Genomic DNA, 16,589 nt, shown 5'->3' on the forward strand with positions numbered 1-16,589 from the left:
CCTGCTCCTGATTCTTATGTTCTTATGTGATCAATAGAGTGGAGGAGTGAGCACCAGCACAGACATGATGGAGAGACAGAGCAGGGAGAGAACACCATACACACAGCCACAGGCGGCGTACCCACACCATAAACACAGCCACAGGCGGCGTACCCACACCATAAACACAGCCACACGCGGTGTACCCACACCATAAACACAGCCACACGCGGTGTACCCACACCATAAACACAGCCACACGCGGTGTACCCACACCATAAACACAGCCACAGGCGGCGTACCCACACCATAAACACAGCCACACGCGGTGTACCCACACCATGAACACAGCCACAGGCGGCGTACCCACACCATAAACACAGCCACAGGCGGCGTACCCACACCATAAACACAGCCACACGCGGCGTACCCACACCATAAACACAGCCACACGCGGCGTACCCACACCATAAACACAGCCACACGCGGCGTACCCACACCATAAACACAGCCACACGCGGCGTACCCACACCATAAACACAGCCACACGCGGCGTACCCACACCATAAACACAGCCACACGCGGCGTACCCACACCATAAACACAGCCACACGCGGCGTACCCACACCATAAACACAGCCACACGCGGCGTACCCACACCATAAACACAGCCACACGCGGCGTACCCACACCATAAACACAGCCACACGCGGCGTACCCACACCATAAACACAGCCACACGCGGTGTACCCACACCATAAACACAGCCACACGCGGTGTACCCACACCATAAACACAGCCACACGCGGTGTACCCACACCATAAACACAGCCACACGCGGTGTACCCACACCATAAACACAGCCACACGCGGCGTACCCACACCATGAACACAGCCACACGCGGTGTACCCACACCATGAACACAGCCACACGCGGCGTACCCACACCATAAACACAGCCACACGCGGCGTACCCACACCATAAACACAGCCACACGCGGCGTACCCACACCATGAACACAGCCACACGCGGTGTACCCACACCATGAACACAGCCACACGCGGTGTACCCACACCATAAACACAGCCACACGCGGTGTACCCACACCATAAACACAGCCACACGCGGCGTACCACACCATAAACACAGCCACACGCGGCGTACCCACACCATAAACACAGCCACACGCGGCGTACCCACACCATGAACACAGCCACACGCGGCGTACCCACACCATAAACACAGCCACACGCGGCGTACCCACACCATAAACACAGCCACACGCGGCGTACCCACACCATAAACACAGCCACACGCGGTGTACCCACACCATGAACACAGCCACACGCGGTGTACCCACACCATGAACACAGCCACACGCGGTGTACCCACACCATAAACACAGCCACACGCGGTGTACCCACACCATAAACACAGCCACACGCGGTGTACCCACACCATAAACACAGCCACACGCGGCGTACCCACACCATAAACACAGCCACACGCGGTGTACCCACACCATGAACACAGCCACACGCGGTGTACCCACACCATGAACACAGCCACAGGCGGTGTACCCACACCATAAACACAGCCACACGCGGTGTACCCACACCATAAACACAGCCACACAGTGAGAGAAAATGTTAAAACTCGTGAGTGTAATTGGAAACGTGAGCAATACTCCCATCTAGTGGTGGATCAGCGACAGCACAGGTTACAGACACAGTAACGCTCCTCTACACTGTGTGTCCACACTCCCAGGTCAGGGTTACAGACACAGTAAAGCTCCTCTACACTGTGTGTCCACACTCCCAGGTCAGGGTTAGAGACACAGTGAAGCTCCTCTACACTGTGTGTCCACACTCCCAGGTCAGGGTTAGAGACAGTAAAGCTCCTCTACACTGTGCGTCCACACTCCCAGGTCAGGGTTAGAGACACAGTAACGCTCCTCTACACTGTGTGTCCACACTCCCGGGTCAGGGTTAGAGTCTTTCTCTCTAATTCTGTCTCTTGTTACAGAAACACGAGAGGATCGAACCAAACGGCTCTTCAGGCACTACACTGTCGGCTCGTATGACAACTTTTCATCTCACAGGTACAGCATGGCTCTCTTCCCGAAACTTTGGAACATTCTTCCTCTATCCTTCAGCCTTGCCCCCTCCTTCTCCATCTTCAGGTCACGCCTGAAGACCTTCTTCTTCGACCAGTGCCTACGGTCACCTTCCCCCTCCCCCCGGCTCGGGGTGGTGCTCCACTACTGTCATGCGCTCTGGGACGCTGCCCTGTGTGAGAGGCGCTGTGTAAATGCAAGTTGTAGTTGTTGATGTACTGTCACTCTGTCCCCATTACATACACCGGCTCCTCCGCTCAACCTCTTACGCCTCTCCCATCCACACCTCAAATGCTAACTGCGAGGTGATGCTGGATTTCCTCGAATCCGAAATACCTGCCTTTGCCACTGCATCTGCTTCCCCCTCCCCATCTCCCCCTCCCACCCCAGCCCCCACCCATCCCTCCCTCCACACCTTTGAACCTGTCTCCCCCTCCTGTCTTATCACCACCAAAACCCATATGAAAGCCACCACCTGCTCCCTCGACTCCATCCCTATCCCTCTCCTTACCTCCCAGCTCTATCTCCTTGCTCCTCTACTCACTGACATTGTTAATCTCTTACTGTCCTCTGGTGTTGTTCCCACCCGATTAAAAACCACTGTCATCATTCCTATCCTTAAAAAACCCTCCCTGGACCCATCTCTACTCCCTAACTACCACCCCATCTCAAACCTCGCTTTCCTCTCCAAGGTCCTGGACCGAGTTGTTGCTTCTCAGCTTCACTCCTTCCTCTCCCTCCACTCCCTTCTCGAAACCCTCCAATCAGGTTTCCGTGCCGTCCACAGCACAGAAACAGCCCTGGTCAAAGTGACAAATGACATTCTGTCCATCTGCGACCAGGGCTCCCTCTGCCTCCTCATCCTCCTTGACCTCTCTGCTGCTTTTAACACCACTCTATTCTCATCCACCATCTCTCCTCTCACCTCAACCTTCACGGCGCTGTCCTTGACTGGTTCAGGTTGTATCTCTCACACCACCTGTACTTTACTTCCATAAATGGCTTCTCCTCCAGCCCCCGGACCGTCTTGTGTGGCGTTCCTCAGGGCTCTGTCCTTGGTCCCCTCTTCAATATCTATATGCTCCCTCTTGGTGACATCACCCACAGATATGGGGTCAACTTCCACATGACACCCAACTGTACCTCTCTGCCCCCATCCTTGACTCCAGGACCCCACTGCTGTCCTGACAGAATGTCTGTCAGACGTCAAAGCCTGGAGGAGAGCCAACTTTCTTCAGTTGAACGTCACCAAAACCGAGGCTCCTGATTGGCTCCGGTCAGCGCCTCCTCACCTCAGGCTGACAGATCACCATCCATGGGGCTCACTCCCCCTCACTGAGCCAGTCCCGAACCTTGGGGTCTTGTTTGACCCTCAACTATCCTTTCTACCCCACATCTGCACCATGACCCGCTCTGCCTTCCCAACCTCCGCAACATCGCCCGGCTCCCCCACTGTCTCACTCTGCAGGCCACCGAGACCCTCGTACATGCCTTCATTACATCGACTTGACTATACAAACTCCCTGCTTGTCGGCCCCCAACTCCTTCCTATCACACAGAGGATACGGTACAAGATCCTGGTCCTCACCTTCAAAGCCCTCCATGGTCTTGTTCCCCTCTACTACTGCCACCTCCTAACCCCCTACCACCCTGTTCGCTCCCCCTGCTCAATGGGCCAGAGATTTCTACCCTGCTTCACGTCCCCCACCTCACTCGCCCCACTATTGGCAGAAGGGCCTTGCCACTCTGTCCCCACGCTCTGGAACTCCATCCCGCAGTCTCTCCATCTCGCCCCCTCCTTTGCCACCTTCAAGTCCCATCTCAAGACCCTCCTCTTCGACCATACTTTCAATCTCCCTGCTTCCGACCCTGCCCTCCACCCTCCCCGACCTCGACCCCCAGCTCGGGTCCGTAACACTATCTGTCCAGCGCCTTGGGACGTCCTCCCGATGTAAAAGGTGCTTTACACATATAATTTTTATTGTTGTTGATGTTGTCACTCTCTCCCCATAACATACACTGTCACTCTCTCCCCATTACATGCACTGTCACTCTCTCCCTGTACCCTATATCCCATTCATCATGCAGTCTGTGCAGTCTTTGGTGCCCATTGGAAGAAGGGTATGAAGCTGAGGTGCCCATTGCGGGGAGGGTATAAAGGCGGGTGCAGGTGAACTCTGGGGCAGTGAGAGGAGAATGTGAGAAATTGTGGGTTATCTCATTGGAGCGCAGAGGATTAAGGGGCAGTTTCAGGATCACAAAGGGGTGGGGGAGAGGTGATGTGAGGGAGATTGGCAGCCATCACATTCGCTGTGTTTTTGCATGTGGCATTTCTATGTGTTTTTGCATGTGTTTTCGCTCCCTGTTCTTGCGTGTGGCATTTGTTTGTGCTGTTGCATCTCTGTCCTCACCCTTTGCAACTCTATCCCACAGTCCCTTTGCCTCTCTCCCTCCCTCGCCTCCTTTAAGGCATGTCTCAAAACCCTCCTCTCCAACCGCGCCTTTGTCCACTCTCCTACTCCCACCCTTCTTGCCCTCCACCCTCCTGATCCCAAACCACTACTCGGGTCCAAATCCCTGACTGTCCAGCATCTTGAGACGTCCTCCTGACATGAAAGGCGCTGTGTAAATGTCACTTGTTGTTGTACGGTATGTCGATGGCGGGGTGCAGGGACGGCTCTGTACAACAAGGTGTGACGGTGACACTTGCTCTGCAGTCGGCTGAGAGCTGTGGGGTTGTGATGTGGAGCCAGTGTGAGTCAGTTTCTGCAGTGTGGAGCAGCCCTCGCTGCCTGCCTCCAGCACCCAGCAGCTGCCTTTTGTTGCAAATGTCAGCTTCCAGCTTATTGTGCAGCTGATACCTCTTCCCCCTCCTCTCCTCCTCTCCCTTCTGCTCCCCTCATCATTATGTAACAGGCGAGCAGCGAGGGAGGGGATGGTGGGAGCTTCATTGTTGGAGGGGGTGATGGTTGAGGGGGGTGGGTCGGAGATGAGACATCTTTCATGCATGTCAGCAGCCTGACGGAGGGGTGTATGTGTGTGGTTGTGATGTGTGTGTGTGTCTGCAAGCAGCTCCGTTCATTTCATTAACTCCCGCGGCTTGCCAGAGAGAGAGAGAGAGAGAGCGTGCGCGTGTGGGAGAGAGAGACAGAAGGAAAGGGAGAAAGCGAGAGGGAAGGAGAGAAAGGGGCAGAAGGAGAGGGGGAGAGAGAGACACAGAGGCACGTCATCGTGAGACTGAATGATCCTGGGAAGATGGTTTTACAGAGTAACACAGCCGGCCTCTTCTCTCTCTCCCACAGTGACTATGTCATCGAGGAAAAGACAGCCATGCTGCAGAAGAAGGAGAATGAGGGGTTCGGGTTTGTGCTGCGAGGAGCCAAAGGTTCGATTTAATGTCTACACTCCGCGCACACTCACCCCACAGGCACGTGCACACCCACTCCAAATGCACGTGCACACTCACATTCCACACATACACAAACACACTCCAACCACACACATCCTCTACACACACACTCCACACATACACACTCTCTGTAGACACACCCTCCACACACACTCCACACACACACACCCTCTGCACACACAGACTCCACACATACACACACTCTACATACACACACACCCTCCACACACACTCCACACATACACACACCCTCCACACATACACACACTCCACACATGCACAAACTCATACACACAAACTCAATACACAAACACATAAGCTACTGCCTCTGGGAGCTTTTCAGGCCTGAGATTGGATGCCAAGCAAGAGATAGGAGTGTGGGACGTAACCATATTTCAAAGAGCTGGAGTTTGGGCTGAGTTGGTGATGATTGGTGTGAGTTTGGTGTTGGTGAGGGTGAGGGCAGTGGAGTTTAGGCTAAATTGGGGAGGATTGGAAAGATTGAGTGTGAGTTTTGTGAGGGTGCGGGCAGTGGAGTTTGGCTGAGTTGCAGTGCTTGTATGGTGGAGCAGGAGAGAGCAGTGAGGAGAGTGCTGAGAAAGTCACAGTGGATGTGACGAAGGCGTGAATGAGTGTCAGTGGCCTGGGTGTGAGGACATGAGCAAAGTGTCCGAGGTGAGTGAAGGTAGGCTTGGTGAGGGATGTGGGGTGTGTGTAACATGGAACGTGTGTGTGACGTGGAAAGTGTGCATGACGTGGAGTGTGTGTGTGAGACCTGGGGCATGTGTGTGACATGGGGAGTGTGTGTGTGTGACCAGGGGCGTGTGCGTGACGTGGGGTGTGTGTGTGACGTGGGGCGTGTGTGTGACGTGGGACGTGTGTGGTGTGACGTGGAGGGTGTGTGTGACATGGGACGTGTGTGTGACGTGGAGCGTGTGTGTGACATGGGATGTGCGTGTGACGTGGGGCGTGTGTGACGTGGAGCGTGTGTGTGACATGGGATGTACGTGGGGCATGTGTGTGACGTGGAGCGTGTGTGTGACATGGGATGTGTGTGTGACGTGGGGTGTGTGTGACATGAAGTGTGTGTGTATGCGAGTGTGATGTGGAGTGGGGTAATCAGGGTGTTCTCTCTACACCAGCCGAGACGCCCATTGAGGAGTTCACCCCGACCCCAGCTTTCCCAGCGCTGCAGTACCTGGAGTCTGTGGATGTGGAGGGCGTGGCCTGGAAAGCTGGACTGCGGACTGGCGACTTCCTGATCGAGGTGAGACTTCCTGTTCAGTCAGATTGCCTCCCGGTCGGTCACCGTGTCTGCCCATCGCAGGGCAGCACCACAGTCACACAAACTGTCCTGCAGCTCAGTGCTTAGTGCAGTCGTCTCGCAAGCGAGAGGCCCTGAGTTTGATAATGCCCACAGTCCAATGTCTCGCAAACAGCCATGAAGTGAACGAGCAATTGTCTGCCAGGACACCGGAAGAGAGAGAGAAACTCCCTTCTCTTTTCCAAAAGTAGTAATAATAATAATCCTGGCGTTTGACACAGCGCCTCATCACATCATCAAGACGTCTCAAAGCGCTTCACAGGATACACTGTAAAGTGAATAGACTGTATATTTTGTGGGCGAAACACAGCAGCCAATTGCGCACAGCAGCGTCCCACACACAGCCGTGAGTTGAGTGACCAAATTACTGTTTTTTTTAAAATTTATTTTTGTTTTGAAAGGATTATTACCCCTTAGATAGATGCCGGCTGTGGTCAGGGCAGCGCACACAGCCTCAGTGAACTTCTCAATAGATTCCGCCAATGCAAACAGCATCAGCCTCAGGCTTACACATCAGCCCTCTCAGCCACTCGTGCTCTCACTCCACAGTCAGGAGATCGTAGGTTCAAGTTCAGGGTCTCTGAGCTCACAGTCCAGGTGCTAGTGCAGTACTGGGGGCCAAGCGCAGCATTGTCACAGTTACTGTCCTTTATTAAACTGTTAAAAGCTGGGGGACACAGAGGGAGTGGTGTGGGGGACACAGAGGGAGTGGTGTGGGGGGGGGAGACAGAGGGGGGGTGGGGGGGGGGGGGGGGGGGGGGGGGGGGGGGGGGGGGGGGGAGGGGGTGGGGGGGGGGGGAGACAGAGGGAGTGGTGTGGATCACTCTCTGATGCTCAGAACTTCCTCCCTCAGGTGAACAGCAATAATGTGGTGAAGGTCGGCCACAAGCAGGTGGTCTCGATGATTCGCCAGGGGGGCAACCACCTAGTGATGAAGGTGGTGACCGTCAGCCGCAAGCTGGAGCTGGAGGAAGGCCTGAGGAAGAAAGGTCAGGACACGGCTACACTTACTTTACTGGCGGACTTAACTCTTTCACTGCTGGTGGATTGTGTTGTGAATATAACTTGGTTTAAATGTAATCCTGTGAATTGCTGCTGAGTTGTGGAGTTGAAACTCTATGGAAAGTGAAGGGGAAGGTTTCCCCACTGTGTGCACATGTGTGATTGGCTGAGACGGGGGTTGGGGGTGGTCAGCCAGGGAGACTGGGCACTGACCGACTGAGAGAGGGTGACAGAGGAGATGAGGGAGTCGCCTTGGTGCAGTGAATGTGGGTTACCGTTTAGAGGAAAATCCAGAGGGAATGACATTACAGAGAGAGAGGGTGAGGGCTGATTGTGACACCAAAGCCAGCAGCTTAACGTAGGTGTTTGGTAAAGAAATTGGCTGATTTGGCACTCAGAGAAGGAAATTATCTGTTATGGGTACTCGCTAAAGACTTTAACAGTGGCATATAGCCTCTCTGGTGTGTAGGTCTATCACTGACCTGTGTGGTGCGTAGGTCTATTACTGACCTCTCTGGTGTGTAGGTCTATCACTGGCCTCTCTGGTGTGTAGGTCTCTAACACTGGTGGCCTGTGTGGTGTGTATGTCTCTATCACTGGCCTCTCTGGTGTGTAGGTCTATCACTGGCTTCTCTGGTGTGTCGGTCTGTATCACTGGCCTGTGTGGTGTGTAGGTCTGTATCACTGGCCTGTGTGGTGTGTAGGTCTATCACTGGCCTGTGTGGTGTGTAGGTCTCTATCACTGGCCTGTGTGGTGTGTAGGTCTCTATCACTGGCCTGTGTGGCGTGTAGGTCTCTATCACTGGCCTGTGTGTTGTGAAGGTCTATCACCGGCCTCTCTGGTGTGAATGTGTCTACCATCGCCCTATCTACTGATCAGGAGACGCCTGATTTTTTGCTCTACCAAGTATTTAAGATGTTGCTGAGACAAGATAACTGGTTTATTTACACATGTACCTCAGAGATCGGGACAGTCAATCTCCACAAAGGGTTTACACATTGTCAGGAACTGTGTGGGAAAGTGTAAAGTGTGGAGAGCGGTGGGATGGAGCCTCAGGTTGTGTTTGCGGGGGGTTGGGGAGGGCTGTGCCTAGGGTGGGTGATGGGGAGTGTTTGTGAGGAGGGCGGGGCTATGCGCTGCACTAAATATGAAGCATGCATTTGTTTGGAAGCACAGTGTTACTGACAACAGAGGACCATCGAATGGCAAAACGGGCCCGAACCATTGTCACAACCAAATATCCTAAAGTGCCCAAAGGGCAGCCGACGGCCACAACCCATTTAATGAGCTTAAAAGGGGGTTTGCAGGAGTTAAACAACAGCCCAGTAAAATCGCAGAGCACCTGGACAGGAGAGCAGGGCAACTAGGAGTCCTCTCTCTGACCCCAGAGGTTCGGTAGCTCGACCGCATGCGCTGGAAGGAGCCGGATTGAGCAGCACCTCAAGACCCGAATCAGCAGCCGAGCGGGGTAAGTTACATACTGTCTCCTGTCTGTCTTAGATAGAAATAACTCTCAGCCTCACCATGTCCTGACAGCCCCACCAGCCAGCCCGCCAAGCCCGCCAGCGCTGCATGCCACTATGTTCAGTCCCATTAACAGCAGCTCTTCCATCTTGATTATTGTTTAGTCGCTAAGTGGTGGCGCTCCCAATGGCTCAGGGGGAAAGGCAGCCTGTGGTATGGCGCTGAGCCAGACAGACCAGGAGCCTCCCAGGTGCCAGCCCTGGTCTAGACTGTTTGCTGATCTCAGCCGTTGAAGAGGGGTGAGGACACTGCCTACCATTGGGCTGAATGGCCCTGGGCTAAGGAGGGACTCTCTCTGATGGCTAACTAGTGCCCCCTGAACCCTCGCCTCGCCCCCGCGTTAGCTAAGGACAGGATGGGGCTTGGCTGACACGACAGCCATGCTCACTGTCCAGGCCTCAGGGCAAGGGGCTGGGGTGGGAGGGAACGATTTAGTCTCCGAACTGTCCCTCAGTAGGAGTCACAGCCTTCAGGAGAGGAGAGAAGGAAAGTGGGAAAACTAACCACAAATTGACCAAACCCTCCCAACGTGGTACTCTGTCGCCTGTAACAGCTTTATTGTCAGTCTGTGTTTGTCCCGAGCTCCAATCTCAGCGGTCACCTTCCCTTCTGTCTCTGCAGACGAGTCCAGCACAACAACCACCAGCACAGAGTCACTGTTGCGCTTCATCAACTTCTCCAAGGACGACGAGGGCTCCGAGGAGGAGGAGGAGGAGGACAAGTCTGACCACGTGGAGCAGGGCACCTCCCTTCCCCCCGACCCCGAGTCTGACCCTGAGGCTGACCCCCAGCCTGAGCCCGAGCCTGAGCCGGACCCCCATCCCGAGCCGGACCCCGAGCCCGAGCTGGACCCCTGCGACTGTCCAGAGGAATGGCCGGAGGGCCTGATGCTGGGAGCCAGCTCCTCCTCAGGGACGTCTGTGGACTGTGCTGTGCCGGAGGTTGAGGACGGTGTGGAGGGGGCAGAGGGCGGTGTGGAGGCCACGTCCCCAGCACATGCCCAGCGGGTGCTGGAGGATACCGTACACCTGCTCCACCAGGCGGTGCAGAACTTCCACGCCACCGTCCAGTCCGGCTACACCCAGATGCACAGTGACATGACCACATCCCACAGCATCATGCAGGTGGGCTGGGCGCAGTTCACCGAGCAGGTGGGCTCCCTGGTGAACCTCCTGGGCACGCTAGTGAGGAACCAGCAGGCCTCGTGCCCCCAGCTGCGGGATGCTGCCGTCCAGAGCTCCCTCAGGTCCCCCGACACCCAGCCTCTCAGGCTCCTCAGCCCCGGCCCTGACTCCATGAACGAGCAGCTCCACCACCCGCCACAGCAACCAGCGGAACAGCAGCCGAGCCCCAGCGACACTTCCCCCCCACATCTGTAAATCAACGTCTGTATAAGCGTCTGATCTGTAGCCCTGTGAATAGCGTGTACCATCGACACCGAATGTCATCCCTTTACTTTCTACCACTCTTCATTTTGCACATTTCTTGAGGGTGAAACTGGCTGCGTTTTGATAACATGATCCTCGTGTTCATACGATCCTTGTATTAATACGATCCTTGTGTTAATACACTCCTCGTGATAACACACTCCTTGTGTTAATATGATCCTTGTATTAATATGATGCTTGTGTTAATACACTCCTCGTGATAACACACTCTTCGTGTTAATATGATCTTTGTGTTAATACACTCCTGGTGTTAATACGATCCTTGTGTTAATACACTCCTCGTGTTAATATGATCCTTGTGTTAATACACTCCTCGTGTTAATACGATCCTTGGGATAACACACTCCTCGTGTTAATATGATCCTTGTGTTAATACGATTCTTGTAACAACACAAGCCTTGTGATCATGTGATCCTTGTGATAACAGAACCCTTGTGGTTGAGTTGATAATGTGATCCTGATAACCAGATAATCCTTGTAACAGTGACACAAGATCCTTGTGATCCAGCGATCCTTATACTAGTGTGACACCAAGATCTTCGTGACAACACAATTCTTGTGATCACACACTAGGAAATGCCGCTAGTTTCACCCCCTATTTTACATAAGTCAACACGACTACCTCAAGAGAAGGAATACAAAGAGATGCTCCGCCTCTGCCTTTGTCACTCATTGCCCAGGACGCGGGCAACTCGCGGTGTGAGGTGGAGAAGTTGGAAGCAACGTAGCAAACGAAGGACTTCATTATCTGTAACAACCGTCTGCTCATTCAACTAAACTTTCTATCTCATCACCTCCTCGTCCGCCTCTTCATTTCTCTCTCTCCTCTTTCCTGCAGTTTTAATTGCTCTCTGCCACATTCACTTACAAAACGCAGTCACTACACCTTATAGCTTGGCTCAGTTGGTAGCACTCTCGTCTCTGAGTCAAAAGGTTGTGGGTTCAAAACGTACATTGAAACTTGGAACTCCTAATCTAAGATTTCACTCCACTGCAGTGCTGGGGAAAGCTGCATTGTTGGAGGTACCGGCCTTTGTTAAACCGGTGTCCTGGGCAACAATTTACCAATTAAAATTGTTTATTTGCCTCATGGTTGTTTGTGGGACATTGCTGTGTGCAAATTAGCTGCTGCATTCACCTGCAAAACACACAGTCACTACATTTTGGTTAAGCCTCAGCTGGAGTAGTATGTCCAATTTTGGGCACCACACTTTAGGAAGGATGTCAAGGTCTTGGGAGAGGGTGCCATGGAGATTTATCAGAATGTTACCAGGGTTGAGGGACTACAGTTATGTGGAGGGTCTAGAGAGGCTGGGATTGTTCTTCTTAGAGCAGAGAAGGTTGAGAGGAGATGTAATAGAGGTGTTCAAAATTATGAGGGGTTTTGGTAGAGTAAATAAGGAAAAACTGTTTCCTCTGTCAGTTGGGTCGATATCCAGAGGACACAGATTTAAGATAATTGGCAAAAGAACCAGAGGGGAGACGAGAAGAAATATTTTTACACAGAGAGTTGTTACGATCTGGAACACACTGCCTGAAAGGCTGGTGGAAGCAGTTCAATAATAACTCAAAAGGGAATTGGATATGTACTTGAAAAGATAAAATTTGCAAAGTGAGAGCGAGGAAGTGGGCCTAGTTGGTAGCTCTTGTCAAAGAGCCGGTACAGGCACAATGGGCTGAATGGCCTCCTTCTGTGCTGTAAGATTCTATGATACTTTACAGTTTATGCTCTGCCTTTGCTGACTTCTCCTCCCTCAACCTCTCCCTCCACATCCACTCTGCCACTCACGTCCTTGGTTACACCTTCGACCTGGTGATCACTCGGGGCCTCACGGTCTCGGACGTCACCATCATCGACAAAGCGATCTCTGCCCTTCCGTCTACTATACCCTCCCCATCTCCCCCTCCAACCCTGGCCCCTACCCATCCCTCCCCCCACACCTTCAAATCTGTCTCCCCCTCCCCTCTCACCACCACTATAACCTGCATGAAACCTACCACCTGCTCCCTCGACCCCATCCCTATCCCTCTCCTTAGCTCCCAGCTCCATCTACTTTCCCCTCTACTCACAGACGTCATAAACTTCTCCCTGTCCTCTGGTGCTGTTCCCACCCGATTAAAACCGCCATCATCACTCCTATCCTTAAAAAACCTCCCTGGACCCTTCTCTACTCTCAAACTACCACCCCATCTCCAACCTCCCTTTCCTCTCCAAGGTCCTGGACCGAGTTGTTGCTTCTCAGCTTCACTCCTTCCTCTCTCTCCACTCCCTTCTCGAAACTCGCCAATCAGGTTTCCGTGCCGTCCACAGCACGGAAACAGCCCTGGTCAAAGTGACAAATGACATTCTGTCCATCTGCGACCAGGGCTCCCTCTGCCTCCTCATCCTCCTTGACCTCTCTGCTTCTTTCAACACCGTTGATCACTCTATCGTCATCCACCACCTCTCCTCTCAGCTTCACTGCGTTGGCCATAACTGGTTCAGATCGTACCTCTCACACCACCTGTACTTCACTTCCACAAACGGTTTCTCCTCCAGCCCCCGAACCATCTCGCACGGCGTTCCTCAGAGCTCTATCCTTGGTCCCCTCTTCAATATCTATATCCTCCCTCTTGGTGACATCACCCACAGACATGGGGTCAACTTCCACATGACACCTAACTGTACCTCTCTGCCCCCACCCTTGACTCCAGGACCCACTGCTGTCCTGACAGAATGTCTGTCAGACGTCAAGGCCTGGATGAGAGTAACTTTCTTCAGTTGAACGTCACCAAAACCGAGGCTCCTGATTGGCTCCCGACAGCGCCTCATCACCTCAGGCTGACAGATCACCATCCATGGGGCTCACTCCCCCTCACTGAGCCAGTCCCGAACCTTGGGGTCTTGTTTGACCCTCAACTATCCTTTCTATCCCAATCTGCGCCATGACCCGCTCTGCCTTCCCCCACCTCCGCAACATCGCCCGGCTCCCCCACTGTCTCACTCTGCAGGCCACCGAGACCCTCGTACACGCCTTCATTACATCGACTTGACTATGCAAACTCACTGCTTGTCGGCCCCCAACTCCTTCCTCCACAGGCTGCAGATCATCCAGAACTCTGCAGCCCGTGTCCTCTCCCACACCAGGCTCTGCGACCCTATCACCCCCATCCTCGCCCGACCCCACTGTCTCCCCATCACACAGAGGATACAGGTCAAGATCCTGGTCCTCACCTTCAAAGCCCTCCATGGTCTTGCTCCTTCCGACCTCCTAACCCACTACCGTCCTATTCGCTCCCTCCGCTCAGCGGGCTCCGGGCTGCTTCACGCCCCCGCCTTGCTCGCCCCACTATTGGTGGGGGGCCTTCTGCCACTCTGCCCCCACCCTCTGGAACTTCATCCCGCAGTCCCTCTGCCTCGCCCCCTCCTTTGCCTACTTTAAGACCTATCTCAAGACCCTCCTCTTCGACCGTGCTTTCGATCTCCCTGCTTTCCGCCTCCACCCTCCCCAACCCCGACCCCGACCCCCAGCTCGGGTCCGAAACTCGGTCTGTCCAGCACTTTCGGACGTCTTCCCGATGTGAAAGGCGATATACACATGTAATTTTGTTGTTGTTGTTGTTGTATCCCGTGAAGCGTTTCAGATATCCTCCTGTGGTGAAAGGGCGCTGTACCTTTATTTATTTACTATTCTCATAAAGCTGCTCTTCAAAGCCAATCCAACCTTCCGGTTGAGGCCTGACACTGCGCACAGTGTGCTCACACCAGTGCTCTGGCTGTGACATTAAACTCTGTGTCTCCTACCAGCAACCCCAGGAACCCGCTGCTCTCTGGTCACTGCGTTACTGTGACCAGGGAACCGTGTTTGCCTACAAAAGGCAGTGCCACAATTGTCAGTAGTTAGAGTGAAGCACATTATTATGTCTCCATGATAGACACTGTAAAAATACACCTTTCACTTGCAACCTTCCAGGGTAAGAGGTTGTTAATGTGTGTGATGGACGGACAGGTCGATGGTCGTCAGATTCCAGCCCCTGTTGTGTGGGCTTATCTCATTGAACCTGAATGAACGAGATGCTCTGATTTATGGAATCCTGTAGCCTTTTAGTGGTTGGCACACTCGCCTCACAAGTGTGAGGACCCGGGTCAAGGTGAAACCTTAGACAAGTTTCCTTACTCCACGCGCCTCTGTTTACCAGCAGTCAGTAGGAACTCGGTTGTTAGACAATTAGCGGATCGCTTTTTCCTTCAAAACAAAAAATGTTTTTTAAAAAATGAATAGTAATTTGGACACTCAATCCAGACAGTTTGTGGGACGCTGCTGTGCGCAATTGGCTGCTGTGTTTCGCTCACAAAATATACTGTCAGTTCACTTTACAGTATACTCTGAAGCACTTTGAGACATCTTTACAGTTTATGCTGAAAACATCTGTTGTTTGGAAGCAAGAGGGAAGCATTGTGTCTGGTGTTCGTTTGAGGAAACTGTGCTGAGTAACGCAGGGGCCGGCTGGGCATTATTTGTAACGTAAGGTGGCTGTGTGTGCTGGAGGCCACTCGCACGCCCTGCCCTGCCCTGCCCGCCCTGCCCTGCCCTGCCAGCCCTGCCCTGCCCTGCCCTGCCCTGCCCTGCCCGCCCTGCCCTGCCCGCCCTGCCCTGCCCTGCCCTGCCCTGCCCGCCCGCCCTGCCCTGCCTGCCCTGCCTGCCCTGCCCGCCCTGCCCTGCCCTGCCCTGCCCTGCCCTGCCCTGCCTGCCCTGCCCTGCCTGCCCTGCCTGCCCTGCCAGCCCTGCCCTGCCCTGCCCTGCCCTGCCCTGCCCGCCCTGCCCTGCCCGCCCTGCCCTGCCCTGCCCTGCCCTGCCCTGCCCTGCCTGCCCTGCCCTGCCCTGCCCTGCCTGCCCTGCCCTGCCCTGCCCTGCCGTCTGAATATCAGCCACTCGGTGAGGAGTGCAGAGGGCAGCCTGGCTCAACACCACCTACACACATACACATCCCCCACAAATACACACCCACTCATACATCCCCCCACCCCCCGCGCCACAAACACCCATCCCTCCCACATTCACCACCCCCCCACACACACATCCCCCCGACACACACATACACCACCGATCACATACATACACATACGCATCCCCCCACATTTACCCCCCCCCCCCAAACACACACACACACACATCCCCCACACATACACACCCACTCACACACACATTCTCCCCCACCCACACATCCCCCCCATATTCACCCCCCATACACACCCACTCACACACATCCCTCCATAAACACACATCCCCTTACATACACACATCCCCCCACACATACACACCCACACAAACCTCCCCCCACATACACACATCCCCCCCATATTCACCCCCCACACACAAACACACACACACATTCCCCTCACATACATACACACCCACTTACACATACATATCCCCCACATACACTCATCCCACCCCCACACAACACGCACACCCACTCACATACACACACATACGTACCCACTTTCATGCACACACATATCCCCCCACATACAGACATCCGCACAGAGTCCAACCACACACCCTCCACACACACACACACAAGCATGTACACACCCAGACAACACACACACACACACACACACACACACACCCAATGCCCTCCTGTCTGTCCTGTATAGCCAGGCCAGGCTGTCAGTGTAGCTGAGAGGAGGAGAGGCAGTAAATGCAGCCCTGGCTCTCACCGCACACTGTTGTCTTGGCGACCAATGTTCCTTTTAAAAAATTTGAATATTGAACAATTTAGATTCTGGTTCTGAGTCTTT

At 53.9% G+C, this 16,589-nt stretch overlaps 1 protein-coding gene across 10 annotated transcripts in view; it reads left to right on the plus strand.

Annotated features, from left to right (window-relative positions):
* shank3a (SH3 and multiple ankyrin repeat domains 3a) overlaps positions 1 to 16,589 on the plus strand; it is a 110,859-nt gene that overhangs the window by 73,742 nt on the left and 20,528 nt on the right. For all 10 annotated transcript variants that reach the window (XM_042334877.1, XM_042334876.1, XM_042334879.1 and 7 more), the window contains 4 exons: positions 2,006 to 2,081; positions 5,399 to 5,481; positions 6,648 to 6,772; positions 7,683 to 7,818. In XM_042334877.1, coding sequence (XP_042190811.1) covers positions 2,006 to 2,081; positions 5,399 to 5,481; positions 6,648 to 6,772; positions 7,683 to 7,818 — 420 coding nt within the window. The remainder of the gene's footprint in view (positions 1 to 2,005; positions 2,082 to 5,398; positions 5,482 to 6,647; positions 6,773 to 7,682; positions 7,819 to 16,589) is intronic.

This window comes from Callorhinchus milii, unplaced genomic scaffold (assembly GCF_018977255.1).
Source record: "Callorhinchus milii isolate IMCB2004 unplaced genomic scaffold, IMCB_Cmil_1.0 Scaffold5, whole genome shotgun sequence".
NCBI lineage: Eukaryota > Metazoa > Chordata > Chondrichthyes > Chimaeriformes > Callorhinchidae > Callorhinchus > Callorhinchus milii.